A 26,124-nucleotide genomic window follows, 5' to 3' on the forward strand; every position below is an offset into this window, starting at 1 on the left:
ACCGCCCCGTGTACTCCTTGCTCTTTGCAGAATCTGGGTTGGAGTCCTAGTAGCCACAAAGCAGCTCACAACCCTCTGTATCTCCAGTTTCAGGGGATCATGTGGCTTCTTCTGACCTCTTTTGGCATCAGGCACATATGTGGTGCACATACCTACATGCAAGTAAAACATTCATATGCATAAAATAAAATAAATAAGAATTAAAAAAAAATCACAGCTGCTTGAATCACAGTGCCAGAAGATCCGATGCCATCTACTGGCCTCTGTGGGCACTTGCAGTCGTGTGCATAAGCTCACAGAGCCTTTGGCGGTTCCAGGAAAGCAGTGACTTAATACCGAGGTCAGTCGATAGCGGCGCCCGGCTTTTCCCACTCTGGCCTGCAGGGGACGGTGCGGCCGGAGGCCTCCTTCTGCGCTTTCTAGGCTAAAAGGCGACGCGGCCACCGGGAGCGTGAGGAGAGCCAAGCGGAAGGGGCCGTGCCACAGAGATCCCGCCCTCGGACCGCCTCTGCCCCCTCGCCCCGCCCCCTCCCCCGCCCGGGCTGCCATGGCCATTCCCGGCATCCCCTATGAGCGACGGCTTCTCATCATGGCGGACCCTAGAGATAAGGCGCTTCAGGACTACCGCAAGAAGCTGCTAGAGCACAAGGAGATAGACGGCCGTCTTAAGGAGCGTGAGTGAACCTTTCCACACTCTCTCATGCCTGGACCCGCTTCCGTCTCTGATAGAGCGGAGGCTTCGGCCGAGCCCGAAAACAGAGCGCCCGGCTTGGGAAGGCCTGAGTCCAGGGCAAGGCGCTTTGTCATCCCGCCCTGAGCTGGGGTGCAGCAGCACAGCCTCAACCGAGGAAATGGCCCGCTCCCGGTCCAGGTGGCATAGGGAATAGCCACAGTTCTGAGGTGGAAGGGGAGGGGAGGACTAGAGGAATGAGGATCAAGTGGGCTGGGGACTTTATCCCAGGTGCAAGGAAAGTAGAATTGGAGTCTCGGGACCCGGGGACGGGAAGACGCTTGGGTTAAAGAAGCTCCAGCAGGACGTGGGACTCAGTGAGCAGAAAGCCAGTCTTGAAGCCTTAAAGAAAAAGGGTCCAGTGGCCGTAATAACCTTTCTCGTCTCTCCTCAGTTTTTATACGAGCTGCCTAGTTCGCCCATCCTGAGCACTTGGGTTTTGAAAAGCCTGCATAGTTGAGTTATATGAAAAAAGGCCGCAGCTTCTATGATTCGGTGAAGAATTGCGTTGGTTGACTTTAGTATGGGCAAACATAGAGTAAGCCGGGTGGTCCCCGGTAGCAGTGAAAGATCTGATTCCACAGATTATCATTTAGTTTTGTAGCAATCCGGGGGTGGCAGGATGTCATATTTTGTAGTTTGGTACAGTGAGTATGAAACCTACATAAAGTGAACGATACATGAGTAAACATTTTAACGCAGTTCTTGTTTAATTTAAAATGTTGACATTTTATTATTTCAGTAAGGGAACAGTTAAAAGAACTTACCAAGCAGTATGAGAAGTCTGAAAACGATCTGAAGGCACTACAAAGTGTTGGGCAGGTAGGTTATAAAGTTTGAAAGTGAATGAGTAATTCGCCTTTTTTTTTAAAGCTGAAGGTAATGTGACTTTTTTCTTTCGTAGATTGTGGGTGAAGTGCTTAAACAGTTAACAGAAGAAAAATGTAAGTGGGTTAATTTACTAATTAGTTAAAAAGCAAAAACAAAAAGACTCAGTCCCTCCCCAACTTTTTTTTTTTTTTTTTAGTTTTTCGAGACAGGGTTTCTCTGTAGCTTTGGAGCCTGTCCTGGCACTAGCTCTTGTAGACCAGGCTGGTCTCGAACTCACAGAGATCCGCCTGCCTCTGCCTCCCGAGTGCTGGGATTAAAGGCGTGCGCCATCACCGCCCGGCTCCCAACTTTTGAAATGCCTATTTTGTCTTGATTTTTGAGATCAGGTCCTACGTAGCTCTGGATGCAGCTGACTCTGTAGAACAGGCTGGCCTTGAACTCATAAGAGATCTGCCTGCCTTTGCTTTCCCAGTGCCGGGATTAAAATTGTGTATGTCATTGGAAGCTATTTTAATTTTTGTTACATTTCTCCGTTTGTGAAAATGTGTGAGTGTGTGTGTTCATGTACTGCTGCACACATGCGGAGATCAGAGGACAACCTGTGGGAGTTGGTTTTCCTCTCTCACCAATGAGACCCAGGGATTGGACTCAGTCGGGTCAGTGGGCTTTATTTGATGAGCCATCAGGGTAGCCCTGCAGTGTCTCTTCTAGTGACAGCAGTGCAAAGTTGGTGGTTCCTAAGCTCGATTTGGTGTTTCCTGTTCTTGGAGGTCAGAGGTAAAACTGTACCCACCATAGATGTAGATATATTTGTTTTCTAACTTTGTTTTTCAATTTGTTCTTTTTCTAGTCATTGTTAAAGCCACAAATGGACCAAGATACGTTGTAGGTTGTCGTCGTCAGGTAATACTTTGCGTTTGTATAAGGCTCTGTAACAGAAAGGGTACTTACACATAAGTTACTTAATTCTTGAGATGGCAGGTCAGGCATTGTGCCCATAACTCCCAATGGTGGTTTGTTCAGACGCAGCAGATGATTAGCAAAGCCTGGATTCAAGTCAGATTTTGCTCCTGGAATTTCTCCTTCCCTGCTGTTTCACATTCTTAGTCAGTTATGAGTACTTAGAAATCAAAGCATTTTATAATTAGAAAAATGCTTTAATATAATGTCCTTCTTGGAGAGGGTTAAACATGTTAGGCTACCTGTGTTTTACATTTAAATATTCAAAAATGGTACTTATAGACTCTACAGTAGTTAATTTTATAGGCAGGCATTTAAACCAGAATAGGCAAATTGGGTTTGTTTTTTGTTTTTGAGACTGGGTTTCTCTGTAGCTTTGGAGCCTGTCCTGGAACTAACTCTTGTAGACCAGGCTGGCCTCAACTCACAGAGCTCCGCCTGCCTCTGCGCCCCAGGTGCTGGGATTAAAGGCGTGCATCACCACCGCCCGGTCTAGAATAGGCAAATTGAAATACCTTTGAATTTCATTTTGCAGACATTAGACAAGTGACTGAGAGTGATCCAGTATACCTGTAATCTGCACACCATTCTGTTCTTTAGGAAATATTTTAAGCATTGACTTGAAGACTCTGAACATTTCTCATGTTAAATTTATGCTTACATTGTTGGTTTTGTTTTATGGAACTGTATCTTGCTGTGTGGCTCATGTTGATTTTAAACTAACAGTACTGGTGCCTTGGTCTCCTGAGTGCTAGGGTAACATATGCCATTTTTCCAAGTTCAGATTTTCAAACATTGATACAGCATGATTCTGGAACAGTATTTAACGTTGAGACTGAATCTAATGTTAGGATTTCAGTGTATAACTGAATAGTATTCTAATCAAATCCTACAAGTCTGGGGGCTGGAGAAATGGCTCAGCAGTTCAGAGCTGCTCTTCCAAAGATCCCAGGTTTGGTTCCCAACACCCACAAATGGGCTCACAACCATCTGAACTCCATTCCCAAGGGATATGACATCCTTTTCTGGTCTTTGCAGGCACCAGGCATGCACGTGTTAACATAGCGTACTTGCAGACAAAGCATCCATATACATTAAATAAACATTTAAAAATATTACAGGCAGGGGGCTGGAGAGATGGCTCAGCGGTTAAGAGCATTGCCTGCTCTTCCAAAGGTCCTGAGTTCAATTCCCAGCAACCACATGGTGGCTCACAACCATCTGAAATGAGGTCTGGTGCCCTCTTCTGAAGTTCAGGAAGAATATTGTATACATAATAAATAAATAAATATTAAGAAAAAAAAATATTACAGGCATAGAGTCAGGGTTGTAGCTCAGTAGCAGAATGCATGACAAGCATGTGAGAGCCCTGAGGTTCAGCCACTAGTAATGAGAATGTATTTTTTGTTATGTCCTAATCAGGAGGGCTTTTGTAGTCCTTTCAAGGCTCTCGAGATGCCAATATTTGGCATTATTCAGCTATTTCTTGACTGTATTGAAGTAGCTTCCTACTGATTACCTCTCTTCAGGTACTCCTTACAAAGACTTTTTTAAAGCTGGACAGTAGTGGCACAAGCCTTGTAATCCCAGCACTTGGAAGGCAGAGGCAGGCAGATCTCATGAGTTCGAGGCCAGCCTAGTCTAAAAAATGAGTTCCAGGATAGCCAGTACTGTTACACAGAGAAACCCTGTCTCAAAACAACAACAAACAAACAAACAAAAAAAAACTACTCAATCCATTAAATTTAGTGTTTTGCTTATTTTTACTTAGTGTGTGTGTGTGTGTGTGTGTGTGTGTGTGTGTTAAGCGTGTGGTGCATGCATGTGATTGTGATGCACTTATAGAAAGGCCAGGACATCATTCTCTGTGTTACTGCTTTGAAACAGAGTTTTATATAGACCTGGAAGTCTTGGCTAGTCTGGCTGGCCAGTGATCTTGGGATCTGCCTCTCTCTACCTACCAACTCTGGGCCAAATCAGTAGCCGTGCCTGGCTTTTTACAAAAGAGAGGTAGACAGTACTCTTGCAAGCTGAACCATTTCCTTACCCCTTATTTAATTTTGAAATGACTAAGGTCACACCACTCCTGGTGTTATTTTGTCCCTGCCTGGTCATTTCTCAGCCTTCCACCCCTAACAGCTACCTTGACAATGCTTCTGGGATTGTCCACAACCTTGACCATGGTCCAAATATGATTATGTAGTGCCTGGAAGATACTGATGGACCTTACAAAGAAGCAGATGTTACTAGGCAACTCTGAATCCCACACTAATTCCCCTCCCCCCCTCCAGCACTGATGTCATTAAGGTTTTGTCTCTAAAAATGTTATATGCTTGAGCTTGAGCACCAAGAAACTTTCCAGATATGAGAGTCAGTTCTTGGCCTGGCCATTAATAAAGGACTCAATACTTTTAATTGATTTAGTCAGTGACATTATCAGTAACTATTTTGGTTGGGTTATTTTAGTTTTAATGAGCACATTCTCCTAATTTGTAGCTCATTGTAAAGTCTTAGACAGAGTAGGTTATGATTTTGAAAATGTAATGGCAAACAATTTTGAAACTATTGGAAAGTAAATTTTTTATTTCTGACAAGTGATATTTTAAGTATAATATGCATTAGTTGAATATAATGTCAGTAAGTTACCATGCAGAGGTGTGCTGATAAATTATTCGACCTGGTATACTTAGTGTAAGGTCTGTTGTGTACAAAGATAAGGTAGTTGACTTTTTGTTTTGTTTCTGCATTCCTTAGGTTTTAGTTTTGGTTGGGTTTGGGTTGGTTTTGGTTTTCAACACAGGGTTTCTCTGTGTAGTCGCAGCTGTACTGGAACTCCTTTTGGTAGACCAGGCTGGCCTTGAACTCAGAGATCCTCCTGCCTCTGCCCTCCAGGCCTGGAATTAAATGCCAGTGCCACCACCACAGGCTTGCCTTCCTTAGTATGTTGATGGAAATCTCTTGAGAGGAAACAATGGCTTTCCTTATCTTTTATGATTATGCATGTACATGTTTCCTTCTAGAAGATTTTAAAAATATATTTAATGGATATACTATTATCCATTAAATACAAGCTATTTTCCCTTCCTCTCACCCAAATGTTCACTAAGGGTTTTTTTTTCCCCTGTAAATATTCTGGTACCCGTTCCCAAAGTAACTTTTTTTCATAGATTTTGAATCAAAATAATGAACAAAATTATATTAAGTAATGAGCCTTGAGAATAAAATCTGAAAATCTGTCCTTTCTTCAAAATCATGGCTACTTCAATGGATAAAGACACTTGCCACCAAGCCTGGCCACATGAATTCAATATCAAGAACCCATGGTAATGGTAGAAGGAAAGAACCAATTCCTGCAAATTGTCCTCTTTCTATATATGCACACTATTGTTTATACATATGCACATACATATAAATGTAAAAAACTAAAAAGGCAATTGTTACCCCAGGTTTTATGTATTAGTGATCTCTGACTTCACACGCTGAGTTTGCACAAAGGACGTCCTTATAAGGGTCACATAGAAAGAACTTCAGAATTACTGCTTTATTAGCCCTTTTATTGACAGGGCATTTATAATATGATATTTGGGGCTTTTGTGATATATTATATACGACTTCTGAATATTGAGTAGTGTTTTCCTTTTTAAATGTTTGTGTGACCTTTTTGTTTTATAAAACTAGCTTGATAAAAGTAAGCTGAAGCCAGGAACGAGAGTTGCTTTGGATATGACTACACTAACCATAATGAGGTGGGTTTCTTATTCTATATTGTTTACTTTGAGTTTCATTTTCACAGGGAAGATTTTCTTTTTTTAAGATTTATTTATTTATTATGTATACAACACTCTGCCTCGATGTATCCCTGCAGGCCAGAGGAGGGCACCAGATCTCAGTACAGATGGTTGTGAGCCATCCTGTGGTTGCTGGGAATTGAACTCAGGACCTCTGGAAGAGCAGTCGGTGTTCTTAACCACTGAGCCATCTCTTTAGCCCCCAGGGAAGATTTTCTAAAAATACGTGATTTGTGGAGTCATCAAACATTTTACTACTTCTTACTCTTTACTTACTTCTTACTAAGTTGAATGTTTTTTGTTTTTGTTTTGTTTTGTTTTGTTCTGGTTTTTCAAGACAGGTAGCTTTGAAGCCTGTCCTGGAACTAGCTCTTATAGTCCAGGCTAGCCTCAAATTCACAAAGATCTGCCTGCCTCTGTCTCCCATGTGCTGGGATTAAAGGTGTGCGCTACCACAACAACCTGGCAAGTTAGTTGTTTTTAGAAGGTACTTACTTATAGGTGCTTGTATAAATAAATTATTTATATTTACCATGTAAGCAGAGAGAAAATAAGTCTTTTGAAAGAAAAGTACCTGATTTTTTTTTTTTTTTCATTTTAGATATTTGCCAAGAGAGGTGGATCCTTTGGTTTATAACATGTCTCATGAGGACCCTGGAAATGTTTCTTATTCTGAGATTGGAGGTCTGTCAGAGCAGATTCGGGAGTTAAGAGAGGTGGGTGTTGTGTTTCTTTATCTAAGACTACTGCAGTACTGCTTTTAGGGTACCTGAAGGGAGAAACTGGATGTAATATTACACACAGGAAACTCCAGCTGGCAGCAGCACTGACTGTCTGGCTAGAGGTGTAGGGTTAAGCCAGCCCCTTTTAGGGGGCAGGTTTGCCTCGGGCGAATGCATACGAATAAATCGGGCCTGCGGGAGACCGCTTGTCCTTTTCTTTCCTACCTCCTGTGCTACGCGGGAACCTCTGTTCTGTAAGTTTTATTTAATCATTAAATTTGTATATATTCTTTAATATTTGCCTGCGTTTATTCACGCCGATACAATAGGCATAGCTGGTCCATATTATTTTGGAGATGTTTGGTGTTAGGAAAATCTCTTTTATGACAAAAGAGAGAAGAATGTAGGGGAAAGCGGAGAATAACTGGTGCAGTCTAATGCCCTTGCCATTTATAGTTCTCAGTGTCTTAGTGTACTTGGGTCAGAGCTCGTAGGGCAAAGCTCTGTGTGATTTTTCTATAAAGCCAGTAATGTTAACATCTCAGTCCAATAGGATTATTGTTACCTTTGCCGTAGCATTTATGTTTTTTATTTTATTCAAACTTTTTTTGCTCTTTAGGAAAATACTGGGTATAGAGTGACTTAAGTTTTTATATATATTTATTTTTATTTTTTTTTTTAAGTTTTTTGGTTTCTCTGTGTAGCCCTAACTGTCCTGGAAATCCCTTTGTAGACCAGGCTAGCTTTGAACTCACAGAAATCTACCTGCCTCTGCCTCTGCCTCTGCCTCTGCCTCTTGAGTGCTGGAATTAAAGGCAAGAACCACCACCATCAGACTGAATTTTTAAGCTTTTAAGTGATGAATCCTATTGGGATCTCCTTGTCTCCTGACCCAGGAAGTTACATTGTTTTCCTGATGCAAGCCTAAGTAGGAATGACTGAGAAGGGTTGGGAGTAGTTCTTGGGTAGGTAGTTCATAGTCATTCATAATTCTTAGACCTCGGCTCATTACACTTTCTGAAACAGTTATTAAAGTATAGGCTTCTTGAGCTGTTAAGATAGCATCTCCAGTAAAGATGCTTGTCCTACAAGCTTGGTAACCTGAGTCTGATCTCTGGGGTACAGCTAAAAGAGAAGGTATAACTGACTTCATAAAGTCCTCTAGTGTGCTGTGGCATGTGCACCTTTGTGAAATCAAGTTTTTCATTGCAATATTTGAGGAAACACTAGCCTGATTAGAAAATCAAAGCATACTCTGATGTTTGAGCTAGAGGAAGGAAGCTGAAGGAAGAGGAAATGTTTTTATGAAACTTGCCTCCCACCAGTGCCTTGCTGCATTTCCTCTGCACATGCTTTTTATCCTTAGATATTTTAGGATGTTGGTTTTTTTTTTTCCCCACACTTCTGTATAGCACAAATAATAAAAACCCAGAGACAGATACTGGGGTTCAATTTGAACATCAGAAAAGCAAAGCAGCCAGCCACTGATTCTTCTTACATCTACTTCGGACTGAAATGAGCAAGACTGCCTCCACGAATCCTCAGACTGAGACTTAGTCTGAGACCTGTTTTATATTCCTCTCTAGTGCTGGGATTAAAGGCATGTATCACCACCACCTGGCCTCTATGGCTAACTACTGTGGCTGCTGGGATTAAGGTGTATGCCACCCCTGTCTGGCCTGTGTGGCTGACTAGTGTGGCTGCTTTGCTCTCTGATCTCAGGCAAACTTTATTTATTAAAACACAATAATATCCCACTATACTTTTGGCTATCCTAACCTGATGGAGGAGGATCATCTGTCTATGTACTCGCATAGTTCACATAGACTTTCTCTCCTGTGGTTGGTACTGTGAATGAATTGGATAGTCAGTCCTCTACCCCCTCCTCTTCCTCTTCTTCTTCCTTTTCCTCCTTCCTTTCCTCCTCTTCTTTCTCCCCTTCCTCCTCTTCTTCCTTTCCTCTTCCTCTTCTTCCTCCTTCCTTTTCCTTCTTTTCTTCCTCCTCCTTTCCCTCCTGGTTCTCCTATTTTTCCTTTCTCCTCTCCTTCCTGGAGACAGTATCTCATATATCTCATGCTAGCCTTTGGTTCACTGTATCTGAAAGTTACTCTGAACCCCTGGTCTCCCTGCTTTCACCTCCCTAGTGTTGCAGATGAGGTTGTAGGCACTCACTGGCACACTTTGGAGATAAACCCAGGACCTTGGCATAATAAATAAGCACTCTTCCAACTGAGTATATGTCCAGCTCTTCATTTTTCTTTCTGTGAATTAAAGAGTAGGAAATAGAACTGTTTTTTGTTTTACGCTGTGACACAGTGCCAACAAAGGAAATTTTATATATTTTCTTTCAGTGACCATTTATGACATCAAATCTCAAATCATTTTTTATTTTGTGATTATTTGCATTGTATTCTATAAATTATTAAAGTTTTTTTCTTTGCTGATTATTATTATTATTACTGTTTTTTAAAATATTTATTTATTTATTATGGATACAATATTCTGTTTGCATATATGCCTGCTAGAATAGATGGTTGTGAGCCACCATGTGGTTGCTGGGATTCAAACTTGGGTCCTTTGGAAGAGCATGCAATGCTCTTAACCGCTGAGCCATCTCTCCAGCCCCTACTGTTTTGTTTTTTGAGACAGGATTTCTCTGTAAATCTCTGGCTGTCCTGGAACTTGCTTTGTAAACCAGGCTGGCTTCAAACTCAGAGATCTGCTTATCTTTGCCTCCCAAGTGCTGGAATTAAAGGTGTGGGCCACTAATGCCTGGCTATTATTTTTTTTAATACCAGCTATTCACCTTAGTACCGCCCATATGGCAGGCACGCGGTCCACCACTGAGCTGCACGCTAGTTGCTAGTTTTTTCTCACCTTGTCGTCTGAGACAGGGTCTTGGTATAGTACCCACTCTGGACTTGACCTTGAGGTCCTCCTACGTTGTCCTTCTTCAGGCGTGTGCCACCAGGCCCGGCTTCTCTGATTTCTTTACAGTGCAGTTTTTACTGAGGTGAAATGTGAACCTGATAAATGCACAGGTTTTAAGTATGCATTTCTAATAAATTTTTACAAAGTATATACCTGTGTATAATCAAAACTGTTTTTTAAGTTTTTAGTTTTAAGACATCTCTATCTTAAATAAACCCAAAACTATTTAAATCATCTTGTAGGTTAATAAGCATGGTATTAGACTTTAAATATTTTAAAATATATTAAAATTTTTACTGTTTAAGAAATATGCAACTTCTTTTTCAGGTAATAGAATTACCTCTTACAAACCCAGAATTATTCCAGCGTGTAGGAATAATACCTCCAAAAGGCTGTTTGCTATATGGACCACCAGGTTGGTATCATTATCTTCGCCTCTTCAATAAAGGAGTGGGTGAAGGAATGAAAAGGTAGTAAGATAGGAATTTAATGTAGGCAATCCTAGTCAGTCATGTGGAGTCCCTCTGAGCCTTGTCACAGGCCATGTAATTTTATAGACGATAGTCCTTAAACTGCAGTTCATGGGTATGAATTTTCCCAAGACGAGCAGCTTACAGAGACTCTCTGATAGAGCCTTCAGAATCAGAACTACTGTCATCAAACTAATACATTATTTGGCTGTTTCCTGGTGTTACATCTCCTGATGGTCCAAAGGCCTTGTAGGTAAAGTTGCTCAGCCCTGACATGCAGCAGTTGTGGTCGTCCTTGTGCTTGAGTACCACACACTTGCGGTGTCAGCAGAGATGGTGCTCTCACTCCACAGGGTGCTGCTAGAGGGCAGGAGTTATTCTGTTACATTTTCAGGTGGGAAAACAAAGTATGTCTGGAAGTTGCATGCCGAGAAGTACAGTGTGTTTAGAAAAAGCATTCCTTTAATTATTTGAATGCCATCTAAGTGAGAGGCTTTACTTTACCTGAAAGGACAGTTTGCAGGCTGTGGTGACTCAGACTGCTTGGTCCTTAATGGTGATTAGATATTGATTATTTAGCCTACAGTTTTCTGGAATATTGAAATGAGTGGTACAAACTGTTGAGTCATAAAATTTGAGATCTCAAGTCAAATTAGAATTTTTTTTTTTTTTTGATTTTCGAGACAGGGTTTCTCTGTAGCTTTCGGTTCTTGTCCTAGAACTAGCTCTTAAAATATTTTATTTTTATGAATCTGTGTGTCTTAGGTAGGGTTTCTGTTCTGTGATAAACACCATGACCATAAACAACTCAGAGAAGAAAGGGTTTATTTCAACTTATAGCTCTCAGGTCGCACTGGGAAGTCTGTAGGGTTAAGCCAGCCCCTTTAGGGCAGGTTTGCCTCGGGCGATTTTTGACTGATAACTCGAGCATGCAGAGGCTGCCCCTTTTGTTTTCCTGCCTCCTGGGAAAACGGCTCCACGCTGGAACCTCAGTTCTGTAAGTTTGTTTAAATATTAAAACTATATATATATATATATATATTCTTTAATATCTGCCTTTGCATTTATTTACTGCCGATACAGAAGTCAGGGCAGGACTCAGACCTGAAGGAGGGTGCTGCTTACTGGCTCACTCTTAATAGGGCTAATGTAGCCTTCTTTCTTTTCTTCCTTCTGTTTTGGCTTTCTTTTTTTTTTTTTTTGAGATAGGTTTCTCTGTGTAGCCCTGTCTGTCCTAGAACTCACTCTGTAGACCAGCCTGGCTTCAGACTTAGAGATCTGTCTGCCTCTGCCTCTGTGCCACCACCACCCAACATAAATAATTAAAAACAAAAATTGTTAGCCAGGCTGTGGTAGCCCATGCCTTTAATCCCAGCACTTGGAGGCAGAGGCAGAGGCAGGCAGATGTCTTTGAGTTTGAGGCTAGCCTGGTCTGCAAGAGTTAGTTCCAGGACAGGCTCCAAAGCTACAGAAAAACCCTGTCTCAAAAAACCAAAAAAAAAAAAAAAATGTTTAGTATGCCTAGCCCATGTTGTAAGAATATTTTTTTATTTACATTATGCCTAAAATTAGAAAATGAGATGCTGTCACAACTATTAGAATGGCTGTTTTCAAGGAAGGAGTGAATGTGTGAATGAATGCAATGAATAGCAGGTGTTGGCGAAGATATGAAGAAAGAGAAATTCTATATCACTGATAGGAATGAAAATTGATGCAGCTATTTTAGGAAACAGTATGGGGTTTTTCAGAAAATTAAAAATAAAACTGCTCTGTGACCTCGCAGCCAGTGTGCAAGGCGACTGGAGTCAGGACCTTGAGGGGACATTTGCACCCATGTTATGTTATAGTGATATTCACAATAGCCAGAGCAAACCTCAGTGTCCTCAATCAGCTTGTGAAAGGAGAAGACAGTGTGCATGTGTACACAGTAAAGTATGGTTTCGTCTTCAGAAAGAAGTAAATTTTGTCGTTTGTGTCACCACAGATGAATCTTGAAATGATGCTAAGTGGAGTGAGCAGCCCAGAAAGACAAATACCAATGATCTCGCTTGTTGGGAGATTGTTGAGAGTTGGAATTGTAGAGAATGGTTTTATTTTAGAAGGGCTGCGGAAGGCAGTGATTGAGTTTACTGACGATCACAGAAACACGACGATTGTTGTATTGGGTATTTCTAGGCTATAATTGTTCCCATCACAAAGTAAACTTATGAGTTAATAGATAATGTTAATCAGCTTGATTTAATCATTCAACAATGTATACTAGTAGGGTTTTGGGGGTTTGTTTTTGTTTTTTGTTTTGTTTTGCCTGCAGATATATCTATGAAGTTGTCAGACCCCCTGAAACTGGAGTTACAGGCAGTTGTGAATTACCATGTGGGTGCTGGGAATTGAACCTGGGTCACCTGGGAAGAGCTCAGTGCTCTTAGCCACTGAGCCCCTAGTGTTATATTCTTAATGTTTGCAGTCATTTTCAAATTAAAATCAGGAGTGACACCTCAAGTTAAAATTAAAGTTTAAAAGGAAATTCTATTTAGGATTTAGCTTAAGTTTTAGAAATTTACTATCAATAGGATTATGTTGTATGTGTCTGTGTGTCTCTGTGTATGTGAATGCTCTATGTGCGCCCAGGGAAGCCAGTTCTCCTAGAAGTGGAGTTGCAGGTAATTATAAGCTGTCTAACAAGGTACTGGGAACTGGACCGTGGGCTCTTTACCACGGAGACATCTTTCCAGCTCCAAGATGATGATGTTGAAAGACTTTTAAAAATGCTTCTGCTTTTAACCTAACGACATTTGATATTTCTAGGCACTGGAAAAACACTCTTGGCACGAGCTGTTGCTAGCCAGCTGGACTGCAACTTCCTAAAGGTAAGGGGAAATTCTTTTATACTTATTGAAATGAAATTTATTTGAAATGTCTAATTTATATTACTCTTTTTCTTTTAATCAGGTTGTATCTAGTTCTATTGTAGACAAGTACATTGGTGAAAGTGCTCGTTTGATTAGAGAAATGTTTAATTATGCCAGGGACCACCAGCCATGCATCATTTTTATGGATGAAATAGATGCTATTGGTAAGAATGACACCTTTTAAATTTTTTCTTAACTTTTTTTGTAAGTATTAGAAGAAGTTGTTTAAACCTGAAAGAACCTCCTGCCTGAGCAGTAGTTATGACTTGTATGAAGTTGGTGAGTGGGTATTCCCAGAGTACCACCTGCCTGAATAGGACTTCTCAGAGGCTAAAGAGTGTGACCATTTTTAGTAAATTAACCAGAACTATACCAAAGTAATTCCTCACTCAATTTCTACATAGTATTTTTAACTTGAGTACTATTACATTCTGTTTTATTAAATGATGGGCACAAAGCAAAAGAATAATGTGTATATATTTCCAAATATATTACTTTAGGTGGCCGTCGGTTTTCTGAGGGTACATCAGCTGACAGAGAGATTCAGCGAACTTTAATGGAGGTAATATTTGGTATAGAGGGATATATATGTATATATGTATGTGTGTATATAGAAAGTTACTTTTTATGTTTTGTTCTGTTTAAGACAGGCTGGCCTCGAACTCACAGAGATCCACCTGTCTCTGCCTCCTGAGTGCTGGGATTAAAGGAGTGTGCCACCACTGCCCAGCTAAGAAAGTTACTTATTAATGAAAAAGTGAAGGTTGCATATTTGAAGTTGAAGTGTATATAGCAGTTTAGATGAAGAGTTAAACATGAAATTTGTAATGTTGCTAGTAATGAACACTTTCATATGTCATAATCCCTAATAATAATAATTACTGCTCTGTTGTTTGGGGCAGTGGCTCAGTAGGCAAGAGTGAATGCTTTGTGAGTATGGACCTGCATTAAAATCCCCAGCACTCATGTAAAAAAATTTGCTTGGCAATTGTGCACATTTAACGCCAGCATGAGGGGTAGAGACAGGAGAATTGCTAGGATTTGCTTTGTCAGTGTAACTTCAGGTTCAGTGAAAGATTCTGTTTCTAGGGCATAAGGCAGACATCCTTCCACGGATGGCCTCCAGAATGACCCCACCACACACACATATTACATCTACACACATACACATACACCAAAGGAGGAAGTGACTGCTGCTGGAGAACAGGGAAAGAGAGGAAAGGTTGATAGTGGACACCAAGTAGACAAGAGCAAGCATTTTTTTTTTTTCTCTTGTGTACTGGGGTATCTCTAAAAATTAAGTAATGTCTATTTCAGAACAGTAAGAAAAATTAGTGTCTTCACCATGAAGAAATGATGAGTGAGGAAACACATATTTCACCTGATTTCAGTAGTATACATGTATGCATATATTAAGACATGGCGCCATATAGATGTGCAGTTTTATTGTTTAAGAGGGAAAATGAGGGCTGGAGAGATGGCTCACTGGTAGTTCTCCCAGAGGTATCGGGTTCAATTCCCAGCACCCATATGGCAGCTCACAACTGTCTTACTACGGGGGATCTGACACCTTCACACTAGTGCACATGAAATAAATTCAAATTTTTTTTAAAAAAAGGAAAAATGAAGAGAAAAATTGATACTGAAAAGTAATGTTATTGGGCTGGGTGTGGTGGCGCACACCTTTAATCCCAGCACTCAGGAGGCAGAGGCAGGAGAATCTCTAAGTTTGAGATCAGCCTGGTCTACAGAGCAAGTTTGAGGACAGTCAGGGCTCTTACTTAGAGAAGCCCTGTCTTGAAAAATCCAACAAATAAATAAATAAAGTTATCTGAAAATTGTGCTTGGTAAAATTGCACCATTCTATAAATTTTTAATATATCAACTATTCAAATGTACAAATTATATCATTTCTTAAGCATATGACTTTGTGTTAGTTTGGTGATGGTATGAGTAACAGGTATTAAGATTATCAACAGTAAGTATGTTACATTTATGTGTGGCTGCTCTAAACACCACTCTTTGCTCTTTATTGCTAAGACTGGCAACTAAAATAGATTTTTAAAAACTATTTTTCATTCTTTGGTACATACATAAGGTATATCTTTATGTCTACCCTTTCTTCTTCATCCCCACTCCTTCCAGCGCTCCCTCACCATTCCACCTTCATATTCTCTTTCTTCTTAATCCTGCGTAAGTATTGACAACGTACTAGTTAGGGGTGACAGTCTTGAAGAAAAGTAACTCCCATTTCCCAGCTGTCATCAGTTACCAGTAACGCCTCATGAGCCCACCAGTCGTGTAGGAATTGTTGACTGGCTTAATCTTGGGCAGGTAATCGCAATTCTATTTCATATCCAGAAGATCCCATTCTCAGGCTCTTCTGCCCATCTCTCACGATGGTGTCTGAGCCTGGTGGGAAAAGCTGGTTTTAGTAATGGAGAAGATAGGTGATGAAGAAAGAAGCAAGATCCCATTGCTGCCAGTGAAAACTAGGTAGCACAGGTCATTCATTTGATTTTAATTCTTTTTACTGTCGTCTTTGAAAAATCACTTTTTACAAATTATAATCATTTATTCAGATGAGCAGTTTTGCTGTTGCATTTTTAGACAGGCTGTCTTCTATGTAACTTGAGTAGCTTGGAGCTTTTTTGTTGTTGTTTTTCGAGACAGGGTTAGGTTACCCAGTAGCTTTGGAACCAGTCCTGGAACTTGCTCTGTAGACCACGCTGGCCTCGAACTCTCAGAGATCCGCCTGTCTCTGCCTGGGTGCTGGGATTAAAGGAGTGCGCACTACCACCCGGCTAGCATAGAGCTTCTAAGGACCAAGCTGACCGTGTATTTATGACTGTTTATATACAGTATTTTAAATTTAAACTACAGGCTTAGAAGCTTTAAATTGGGTCCTGGGAGTCCAGTGCAGTTGGTAAAGTTCTTGGCTAGTGGGCATGAAACATGCATGTGTGTTTGGTCCCTAACTCCAAATAAACCACTTTAAGTAGCCCATGGCTGTAATCCAGCTCTCCTGAGGTAGATTTAGGAAAACCAGATTTCAAGGTCATCCCTAGCAACATAGTAAATTTAAAGCTAGCCTAGGGTACGTAACACTGTTTCAAAACAAAAACCAAAACCATAAGAAATATTTTAGAACAACACAATTATTAGTGTTATTCATGTAACTGATAATGTTATCAACTAGCAGGCATTGCCTGTTATCTAGTTATTTTTTGTTGTTGTTTGTTTTTGTTTTTTGGAGACAGGGTTTCTCTGTCGCTTTAGAGCCTATCCTAGAGCTCACTCTGCAGACCAGGCTGGCCTTGAACTCACAGAGATCCTCCTGCCTCTGCCACCCGGGTGCTGGGGTTAAAGGCCTACACCATAAGACCTGCATCTTCACGACCCAGCCTAGCTAATTATCTTTAAATTTATTTTACTGTTTCATTAATTTTTGTGTGTAGATCCACATACATGCATGTGTTTGGTAAAGTCTGTCTCTTTGATTTTTTATTTAGTTACTAAATCAAATGGATGGATTCGATACTCTGCATAGAGTTAAAATGATCATGGCTACAAATAGACCAGATACACTGGATCCTGCTTTGCTCCGTCCAGGAAGATTAGACAGAAAAATACGTGAGTCATTGTTTTCTTGGTCTATGTCAATTTTTTCTTCTCACCCACCTTCCTCTCACTTTCTTAAACCAACAACTGGAGTACAAAGTCATTTCTTGTCATTTTCAGATATCGATTTACCAAATGAACAAGCAAGATTAGATATATTGAAAATTCACGCAGGCCCTATTACAAAGCACGGTGAAATAGGTAAGAAAGTTGAGTGTTTTATTGTTTTATTCGTGTATACATCTAGTGAATGAAGCACAGCACTATGGGTTGTTACTTTTGGTTTATTGAACCTAGGTTTATTTGTTTATGGGTGTTTTTTTTTTTTTTTTTTTGGTTTTTCAAGACAGGGTTTCTCTGTAGCTTTGGAACCTTTCCTGGAACTCGCTGTGTAGACCAGGCTGGCCTCAAAGTCACAGAGATCCGCCTGCCTCTGCCTCCCGAGTGCTGGGATTAAAGGGATGTGCCACCACTGCCTAGCTTTATTTATGGTTTTTTGAAGACAGAATTTCTCTGTGTAGCCCTGGCGGTCCTGAAACTCATTCTGTAGACCAGACTGACCTTGGACTCTGAAGTCTGCCTGTCTCTGCCTCCTGAGTGCTAGAATTAAAAGCACATGTCACCACACCCAGCTTGAGCCTAGTTTTACACCAAATAAACATGGTAGTTTTAATTGAGTAAATTTTTGCTGAGCTTATAGTGAATGCTAGGAGGTGGAAGTGCTAAGAATGTCATGGCACTGAATGAAATTCTGGCCTTTAGAAAACCTTGATTATTTCACAAAACAGATGCAGATTAGATGGCGATAGATGGTGTGGAGAAAAGTAAAGCAAGGAGAAGGAGATGGGAAGTGTCGGGAGATTTTGAAGTGGGGAAAGGTTAGTAGGCTGAAGGCTTTACCAAGAAGGCCATTTATTCATTCACTTGGTTCATTGATTTATTTAAGTGTTTGCATGTATGTCTGTGGGTAGACATGTACACCTGAGTACAGGAGCCCACAGAAGACCATAGGTGTCTGGTGTTGGATTCCTTGGAGCTGGAATTACAGGTAGTTGTGAGATCCTGATGTGGGTTATTAGAACCAAACTTGGGTCTTCTGCAAGGGCAGTGTGTGTGCTCTTAACTGTTGAGCCCTCTTTCTGGTCACCACGGAGGTCATGTTTAAGCTATGACTTGAAAAGATGAGTTAACTAGATGTGGATACTCGGGGATGGTCCCTGAGCAGATGGGGACCTGGCACATCCAAGGACCAAGCAAGAAGCTAGGGAGGGGCTCTAGAAGAGTAGGGAGCTGTGAGGAGTAGTAGAAGCCTGTAGACCAGGCTGCAGGGCCTGTGGCAGTCATAAGGTAGGAAGGAACTTTGACTGTTCATGATGCCGACCTCAAATTTAGTTTGTTCTTAAAGGTTGTATAGCTGTAATAGTACTGTGTTAAAAAATGGCTACTCAGTTTCTCTTTCTATGCCATTACTAACAGGTACATGTTTAAGTTAATTTGAAAGCTGGATTTTGTTTTTTGCTTTCAGTATTATTCGTGGTCAGTCTTGTTTCATCCATAATTTCTGCTGCCTGTTGCATGTTTAACAAACAAATGAATTTTAGGCATACCATTTCATGTATGAATACTTCAGTTCACATAAAATTGCTTTGATAGCCTGCTGGGGGCAAATTGGAGAACAACAAACAAAGAAATAAGACATTATTTCAGTAAGTCAGATCAAAAATGGTGGTGATGTGGTAAAGGTTTCCCTCCCAGATTTGCTGAGATATAATTACAGTCTTTGAAATAGTGAGACTTGAAAGTCATACATGATGACACAGGCCTGTGATACCCACACTTGGAAAGTGGAGGCAAGCAGGCAGGTCAAAAATTCAAGATCATTCTCAACTACAGGGTGAGTTTGGTCCAACCACAGCTCCATGAGTCCTTGAATCAGCCAGGCATTTCATCAGTAAACAAAAGAAACTCTGGATTTAGTTTATGGGGATAAGACGTCAGGACGATACAATGTCAGATGCAGACTACAGAAAGAAGCAGGAAAGACTTAGGTTTGGAGGGCTGGTGAGGTGGCTCAGTGGTAAAGGTGCTTGCCGCCAAACCCACAACCTGTTATTGATCAGCACTGTATGGTGGAAGGAGAGAACCAACTCTTGCAAGTTCTCCTTTGACCTCCACATGGAATCCTTGGCATGGACATGTATATTATCAGACACACAATAGATGAATAAGTAACCAGGTGATGGTGGCGCACGCCTTTAATCTCAGTACTCAGGAGGCAGAGGCAGGCGAATCTCTGAGTTCCAAGACAGCCTGTACTATGCAGAGAAATCCTGCTTCAGAAGAAAAAAAACAAATAAGTAAATAAATTCTTTCTGTTTGTCCTTTTGCACAAAATTCTTGTTGACTTCTGAACTAGGGAATCTAATATAATTGGTTGACAGCTTTTAAAACCCTCTAGAATGGGCTGGGGGCAACACAGCAGCAGATTGCTTATCTACAGTGCTCTAGGTTCTAGGTTCAATCACCATTACCACCAAAACAAGAGAACTTCTTAGAGCCAGGCATAGTGTCACAGCTTTAATCCCAGCACTCTGGAAGCAGAAACAGGAGGATCTCTTGAGAATTTCAGGTGTGGTGAGTCTATATAGAAAGTTTCATACTAGCCAGGGCTACAAAGTAAGATCCGAGACCCTGTCTCAAAACAACAAAGGAAAACCCTTATAACTTAATGGTTACAAATAGCTACAAATAATTGAAGGTTACTACTCACTGCTCATTTCATTGTTCCTTTGAGGTTTTTTTGTTTTGTTTTGTTTTTCTGATTTTCGAAACAGGGTTTCTCTATGTAGTTTTGGAGTCTGTCCTGGAACTTGCTCTGTAGTCCAGCCTGGACTTGAACTCAGAGATCCACCTGCCTCTGCATCCCAAGTACTGGGATTAAACGTGTGTGCTACCACTGCCTGGCTCCTTTGAGAATTTTAGTTGGAAAGAGTGATGTAAACAAAGGATGCCAGTTTCTAAGTAGCTTCTACAAATACTTATCTCTCTCGGTGTTAGATACTATGTTTTTTTTTGGGAATCCTCTCAGGAAGCTTATGGTGACATTAATATGATTAAGTGCTAACTAACTAATCACCCAGAGATTGCACATAGAGATGATCTGCTGTGCACTGCCTGGCTGGCAAAGGTGTCCCATCGTTCATTCATACCAAGTAGCCTGTGCGCTGTAGTTTTCCTCACTGATCTATGTCAGGCTCATAACTAGCACAAAGCTGTAGCTCTTCATGTCTATGTTGTGAGGAAGTAGAGACTTCACTGTAACTGTTATTTCAGGTGATACAACTTGGAGTTAGCAAAGAAAATCAGAAAGCTAATAAATGCTTTCTTTAGCATTTAAAGTTCTTATTTTGATAAAATAATGTCTGCCGTTAGTACATTTTACATTTAATCTCCATAACTAAAGTATATTTCATTTATTGTTACTGTTTTATCTACTTATTTTATGTGTATATGTCTGTGCACATGTGTGTATGTGTGTAAAAGACAATTGTTAGTTGCCTTGTGGGTACTGAGAAATAAACATGGGTCCTCTGAAGGGTCAGCAAGTGCTCTTAACTGCTGAGCCTTCTCACCAGCTACCAAAGTATTATGTTTTTATTGCTTGATTTTTTTTTTAATTTTATTTATTTTTTTGGTGGACAGTGACTGAGCTCAGGACTTTATGCTTAGGCATGCAGCCAGGCTGTGGTGGCGCACGCCTTTACTCCCAGTACTTGGGAGGCAGAGGCAGGCAGACTCTATGAGTTTGAGGCCAGCATGGTCTATAGAGCGAGTTCCAGGACAGGCTCCAAAGCTACACAGAGAAAGCCTGTCTTGGGGGAGGGAGGAAATTCTCTGTTAGCCAAGTGGTGATGGTGCATGCTTTTAATCCTGAGAGATGAGGCAGGCAGATCTACGAGAGTTTAAGGCCACTTGGTCTACAAACTGAGTTCCAGGCCAGGCTCCAAAGCTACACAGAGAAATCCCGTCTTGAAAAACCTAAAAGAGGGGCTGGAGAGATGGCTCAGCAGTTAAGAGCATTGCTTCCAAAGGTCCTGACTTCAATTCCCAGCAACCACATGGTGGCTCACAACCATCTGTAATGGTGTCTGGTGCCCTCTTCTGGCCTGCAGGCATACACACAGACAGAACATTGTATACATAATAAATAAATAAATATAAAAAAAAAAAAGAAAGAAAGAAAAACCTAAAAGAAAGAAAGAAATGCTGGGCATGTACTCTACCATTGAGCCATACCGTACCCCTCAGGATTTTGTTAGAGTTACCATTTTCGTGTGTGTGTGTGTGTGTGTGTGTGTGTGCGCGCGCTTTGTGTTTTGATCATATTCAACCTATTTCTCCTCTTGTACTTTTCCCACCTCAACTGATTCCACCTCTCGATTTTATTTATTTATTTATTTATTTATTTTTATTTTTTGGATTTTTCAAGACAGGGTTTCTCCGTAGCTTTTGGTTCCTGTCCTGGAACTAGCTCTTGTAGACCAGGCGGGCCTCAAACTCACAGAGATTTGCCTGCCTCTGCCTCCCAAGTGCTGGGATTTTAAAGGCGTGCGCCACCACCGCCCGGCTTGATTTTATTTATTTATTTGTTTGTTTATTTTTTTGAGGCAAGGTTTTTCTATATAGCCCTGGCTGTCCTGGAACTCATTCCACATATCAGGCTGCTGGGAATAAAGGCATGTGTTATCATGCCCAGATGTTTTTATTATTTTATATGTGTGGTTATTTTATTTGCATGGGTGTTTTGCCTGCATATATGTCTGTGTACCATGTGCATCACAGAAACTAGAAGGAGGAGTTGGAGCCCTTGGAACTAGAATTACAGTTGTTAGTCACTATGTGGGTACTCAGAATCAAATCAGGTCCTCTAGAACCATCTCTCCAGTCCCTGACCCAGTGTTTAATTATGACTGCCTACAAGAGTATGGATGCTTTTCCAGTGGTTAGCCACTGAATAAAATGTCTCTCCCTCCTCCTTAACCATTAACTACTTATATATTCTCAGCAAGGGGTATTCTTGTGTGTGTCTCGGTTTGTTTGAGCTCAGGTCTGTTGTTGCCCACCTGACTTAGAATTTGTCTTCCTGCTACATTTCCTAAGTCTTGGGGTTGATTACAGGTGTGCAACAGGTTTAATGAGTCATGGCTTTGTATTTACTTCAATTTTTACTACTTAAAGCAGGTACCTTCAAATCTCTCTCTCTTTTTTTTTTTTTTTTTTTTTGGTGGTTGTTTGTAGGTTTTTTTTTTTTTCTTTGAGACAGGGTTTCTCTGTAGCTTTGGTGCCTGTCCTGGAACTAGCTCTTGTAGACCAGGCTGGCCTCCCAGAGATCTGCCTGCCTCTGCCTCTGCCTCCCGAGTGCTGGGATTAAAGGCGTGCGCCACCACTGCCTGGCTGTTTGTAGTTTTTTGTTTTTTTTGTTTTTGAAGCAGGGTTTCTGTGCGTAAGAGACCTCATTGTCCTGGAACTCTCTCTGGAGATCACGCTTGCCTCTGCCCTCCCAAGTGCTGAAATTAAAGGGATGTGCCACCAGTGTTCGATTTTACTTCAAATCTTGACTTTTTTTTACTAAAAATTCAGATGTATGTCTCCTTGATTCTGGTTTATTTTGCAGCATTTTTGTTTAGCTTTAGTTGCTAATGTTGTAAAATAGTAGCAAGGGTAATGCTAATCAAATTCAAATCAACTAGTCCATTTAAAGTTTCTCTGTGGGCAAAAATAAAGACTGAGTCTTCATTATTATCTTGTTAATTTCTTTTTTTTTTTCCTAAACAGATTATGAAGCAATTGTAAAGCTTTCCGATGGCTTTAATGGAGCAGACCTGAGAAATGTCTGTACTGAAGCAGGTGAGAGGACATGGCAGAGTTTTACCATCTGTCAAGAGCAGAGCTGCACCTTTTCAGGATTTCAGTGTTTCCTATTTTGTTTTGCTTTTGAGACTTGATTTCAAGAAGCAGAACAGAACAGCCCAAAGGAGAGAGTACCACTGGAGTAGTTGATCTTGATTTCTTGTAGGGGCCTTCGGGAAACCCACAGGATTCCTCTGAGGATTGTGTGGCTAAACATGGAGCCTGGAACATTTATTTGCTAGCATTCCTCTCCCATTGGACGGAATCTGCCCTCAGGGTTATTATCTCCGAGCACTCTGATTCCCACAAGCAGACTGGGGAAGACTGAGTTGCAGGACTGTTTGGCAGTTCTACGTGTGGTTGAAAGAATTATTTTAAAGTCTGTGGTCCTGCAATTTGTTTAAAATGAAGTTTTAAGATACAATTTCGAATTTTTTTTTTATTCTAGTTTTATTTTTGGTAACAAGATACTTTGAAGCCCTACCTAGCTAGCTAGAATCATTTGGTTTTTACTTTCCATGCAGAATTTCCACACCCAAGACCTGTGTGCCATCATTTTTGTAGTTACTGTCTCAGTGATAATAAGTCAGCTAACATATGACCTGAACTATCTAGGGTAATTTATCACATTCCAGAATCTGTGTCTGATTGCATTATTACCAAGGATGGCTTTTAGTGAACCTGAAGTCAAAAGCAGCACTGTGATTTTTTAAAGGCTGATGCTATGAAAGTTTGATAGGTGCTTTTTCTCCTCTCACATTGAAAAATGTTTTTGTGTTTTCTATTTTTTACTGATTGATGGAAATTGCACATTAATAGGAATCATATTTTTATACACGTATATATTGCATAACACTTATATCAGATTAAACGTACATGTCTCCTCAAACATGTAACCTTTCCTTCATGGTGAAAACACCTCGAATCCTTTGTTCTAACTTTTTGAAATACATAGTAAACCGTGATTATCCTGCCTCTCCCTCTCAAGTGCTGGAATTATAGACTTAGAGCATACAGTGCTGATGGTTGAACCAGCCTTTTTACAGTCTAGGTAGTACTTCACTGACTCCTATATCCCCAACCTCAAGCCTTGCTGAGTGTCAGATAGTCATTACCAAATTTATTGGGAGTTGGTTTAGTTTTTGCATTGCTGGAGATCAAACCCAAGGCTTTGGGTATGTTAAGCAAACACCTGACCTGTTCCACATCCCTAGCCCAGGGGTTTTGTTCTTCTGGAGAATCGTTGCATATGTTATTAAGAGACTTCAGCCTAGATAGTGTTGTGTGTTTGGAGAGGGGCTGGAGAGATGACTCAGAGATTAAGAGCACTGAATGTTCTTCTGCAGGTCTCGAGTTCAAATTCCTAGCAACCACATGGTACCTCACCACCATTTGTAATGAGATCTGGTGCCCTCTTCTGACATGCAGGCATAGATGCAGACAGAACACTGCATATATAATAACCCTTACGGAAAAAAAAAAAAAAACAGAATTACCTTGGAGACTGAAGAGGTGACTCAGAGGTTAAGAACACTGGCTGCTCTTTGGGGAAAAAAAAAGAAATTACCATTGGACATGTGCAATCTAGATTTTTGTTTTCTTTTGCTTTGTTTTTGTTTTTATGAGACTGGGCTTTGCTGTATTTTTGGAGACCGTCCTGGAACTAGCCCCCCCCCCTTTTTTTTTTGGTTTTCCAGACAGGGTTTTTCTGTGGCTTTGGAGCCTGTCCTGGAACTAGCTCTGTAGACCAGGCTGGTCTTGAACTCACAGAGATCCGCCTGCCTCCAAGTGCCGGGATTAAAGGCATGCGCCACCATCGCCCAGCTTGGAACTAGCTCTTGTAGACCAGGCTGGCCTTGAATTCACAGAGGTCCAAGTTCTGAGATTAAAGGTGTGCACTACCACTGCCCAGCTGCAATCCACATTTAAATATTCAGATAATTGCATTATCTGCTTCATTTAAAAATTATGCTACGCTGCTTGCAAAAATGATTTGAATGGAGATAGCGTATTTTAGTAAGGTAGCACTGCTGGTCAGAGGTAGTAGATCTATACAGCTTCACATTTACTCCACAGAGTTTTCTTCCTCCTTTCTTTTGAGAGCAGGTCTTGATAGTTGTCTGGGCTGGTTTCAAACTTGGAATCCTCCTGTTTCAGTCCCCTAGTTGCTGAGATTATAGGCATGTACCACTGTGGCAGCTTGATTTTCTTATGGATCTGTAATTCACATATGGTAAGCAGCAAATTTGTTTTGTTTCCATAGGTATGTTTGCCATTCGTGCTGATCATGATTTTGTAGTTCAGGAAGACTTCATGAAAGCAGTCAGGAAAGTGGCTGACTCTAAGAAGCTGGAGTCCAAACTAGACTACAAACCTGTGTGATTTGCTGTCCGGTTTTTGATGGCTGCATGACAGACATTGGCTTAATGTAAAAATAAAGTTAAGGAAAATAATGTATGTATTGGCAGTGGCCTCATTAAAAGTGAATAAACATGTATGAGCAACATAATAGTATGTAATTTAGTAATTCTTTTAAAATTGATACAGAAGAAAGTTGTATGTTAATGTTGCAGTTACTGCAGCACAATTTACAAACACATGTTGAAGATTTTCATAATTGCTTTGTGAGCATTTTGTACAACATTTAAATGATTTGAGATAGTACAGGAGAGCATTTCTTATGACTTATTTTATATTTTGTTTTCCCCATCCTGAAAAAATGGAATAAAATCTGTTTTAAGTTGTCCTTTATATATTCTTGTCTTTTCTAAGAGCACATTTATTCTAGTCTTTCTGGTTCAGTAAGTGAATGATTTGAGAGCCTGGATGAAATTGAAAATTGAAATGGGTCTTTGCATTTTTTTAAAACAGTACTCATGAAGTTGACAAAATTGTCTTATACACCTTATGTGTGCGTGTGGGAACATACATGCATTTACATCTTCCAGGAAATACTTACTCTTTACCTACTGCCATTAGCCTACTTGATAGTTAACTTTAACTTTTTTTATGATTAGAAGTACTGCTTATAGTTCATTTGGTAATGTGAAAAAATAGTTTCCTTTTGAGGCTGTTATGGTCTGGATCCAGGAAAAATCTGTATTACAGAGATACATAATTTTGCATATACATGGTTTCCAGAGATGCATTATTTCCTAGGCTCACCATGGATTATGTACATATCTGTGGGGGGACCAGGCTGAGCGTGTCTAGAAATGTTTAGAAGTTCTGTTACTTGCACACAAGTCTTTC

The 26,124-nt window shown here is 40.5% G+C and overlaps 1 protein-coding gene across 1 annotated transcript; it reads left to right on the plus strand.

The window, feature by feature from the left end:
- Window positions 1–544: 544 nt before the first annotated feature.
- Window positions 545–25,623, plus strand: Psmc6 (proteasome 26S subunit, ATPase 6). The gene is made up of 14 exons (XM_041634239.1): window positions 545–674; window positions 1,473–1,552; window positions 1,635–1,674; window positions 2,412–2,464; window positions 6,200–6,267; window positions 6,911–7,025; window positions 10,290–10,377; window positions 13,238–13,299; window positions 13,382–13,505; window positions 13,842–13,903; window positions 16,854–16,974; window positions 17,083–17,163; window positions 22,798–22,869; window positions 25,136–25,623. The coding sequence occupies exons 1-14, from the start codon at window positions 548–550 to the stop codon at window positions 25,252–25,254; spliced, it is 1,212 nt and encodes a 403-aa protein (XP_041490173.1). The 5' UTR covers window positions 545–547; the 3' UTR covers window positions 25,255–25,623.
- Window positions 25,624–26,124: the final 501 nt, after the last annotated feature.

Source organism: Microtus oregoni, unplaced genomic scaffold, assembly GCF_018167655.1.
Source record: "Microtus oregoni isolate MIOR12 unplaced genomic scaffold, Mior012 000045F_ref0000178, whole genome shotgun sequence".
In the NCBI taxonomy this organism is placed as follows: Eukaryota; Metazoa; Chordata; class Mammalia; order Rodentia; family Cricetidae; genus Microtus; species Microtus oregoni.

Bases quoted from the DNA above. Each gene is read 5' to 3' on its own strand.
- Psmc6 (XM_041634239.1), top strand. From the start codon at position 548: ATGGCCATTCCCGGCATCCCCTATGAGCGACGGCTTCTCATCATGGCG. The intron at 675-1,472 runs GTGAGTGAACCT...TTATTATTTCAG, and splicing joins AGACGGCCGTCTTAAGGAGC to TAAGGGAACAGTTAAAAGAA. The intron at 1,675-2,411 runs GTAAGTGGGTTA...TTCTTTTTCTAG, and splicing joins ACAGTTAACAGAAGAAAAAT to TCATTGTTAAAGCCACAAAT.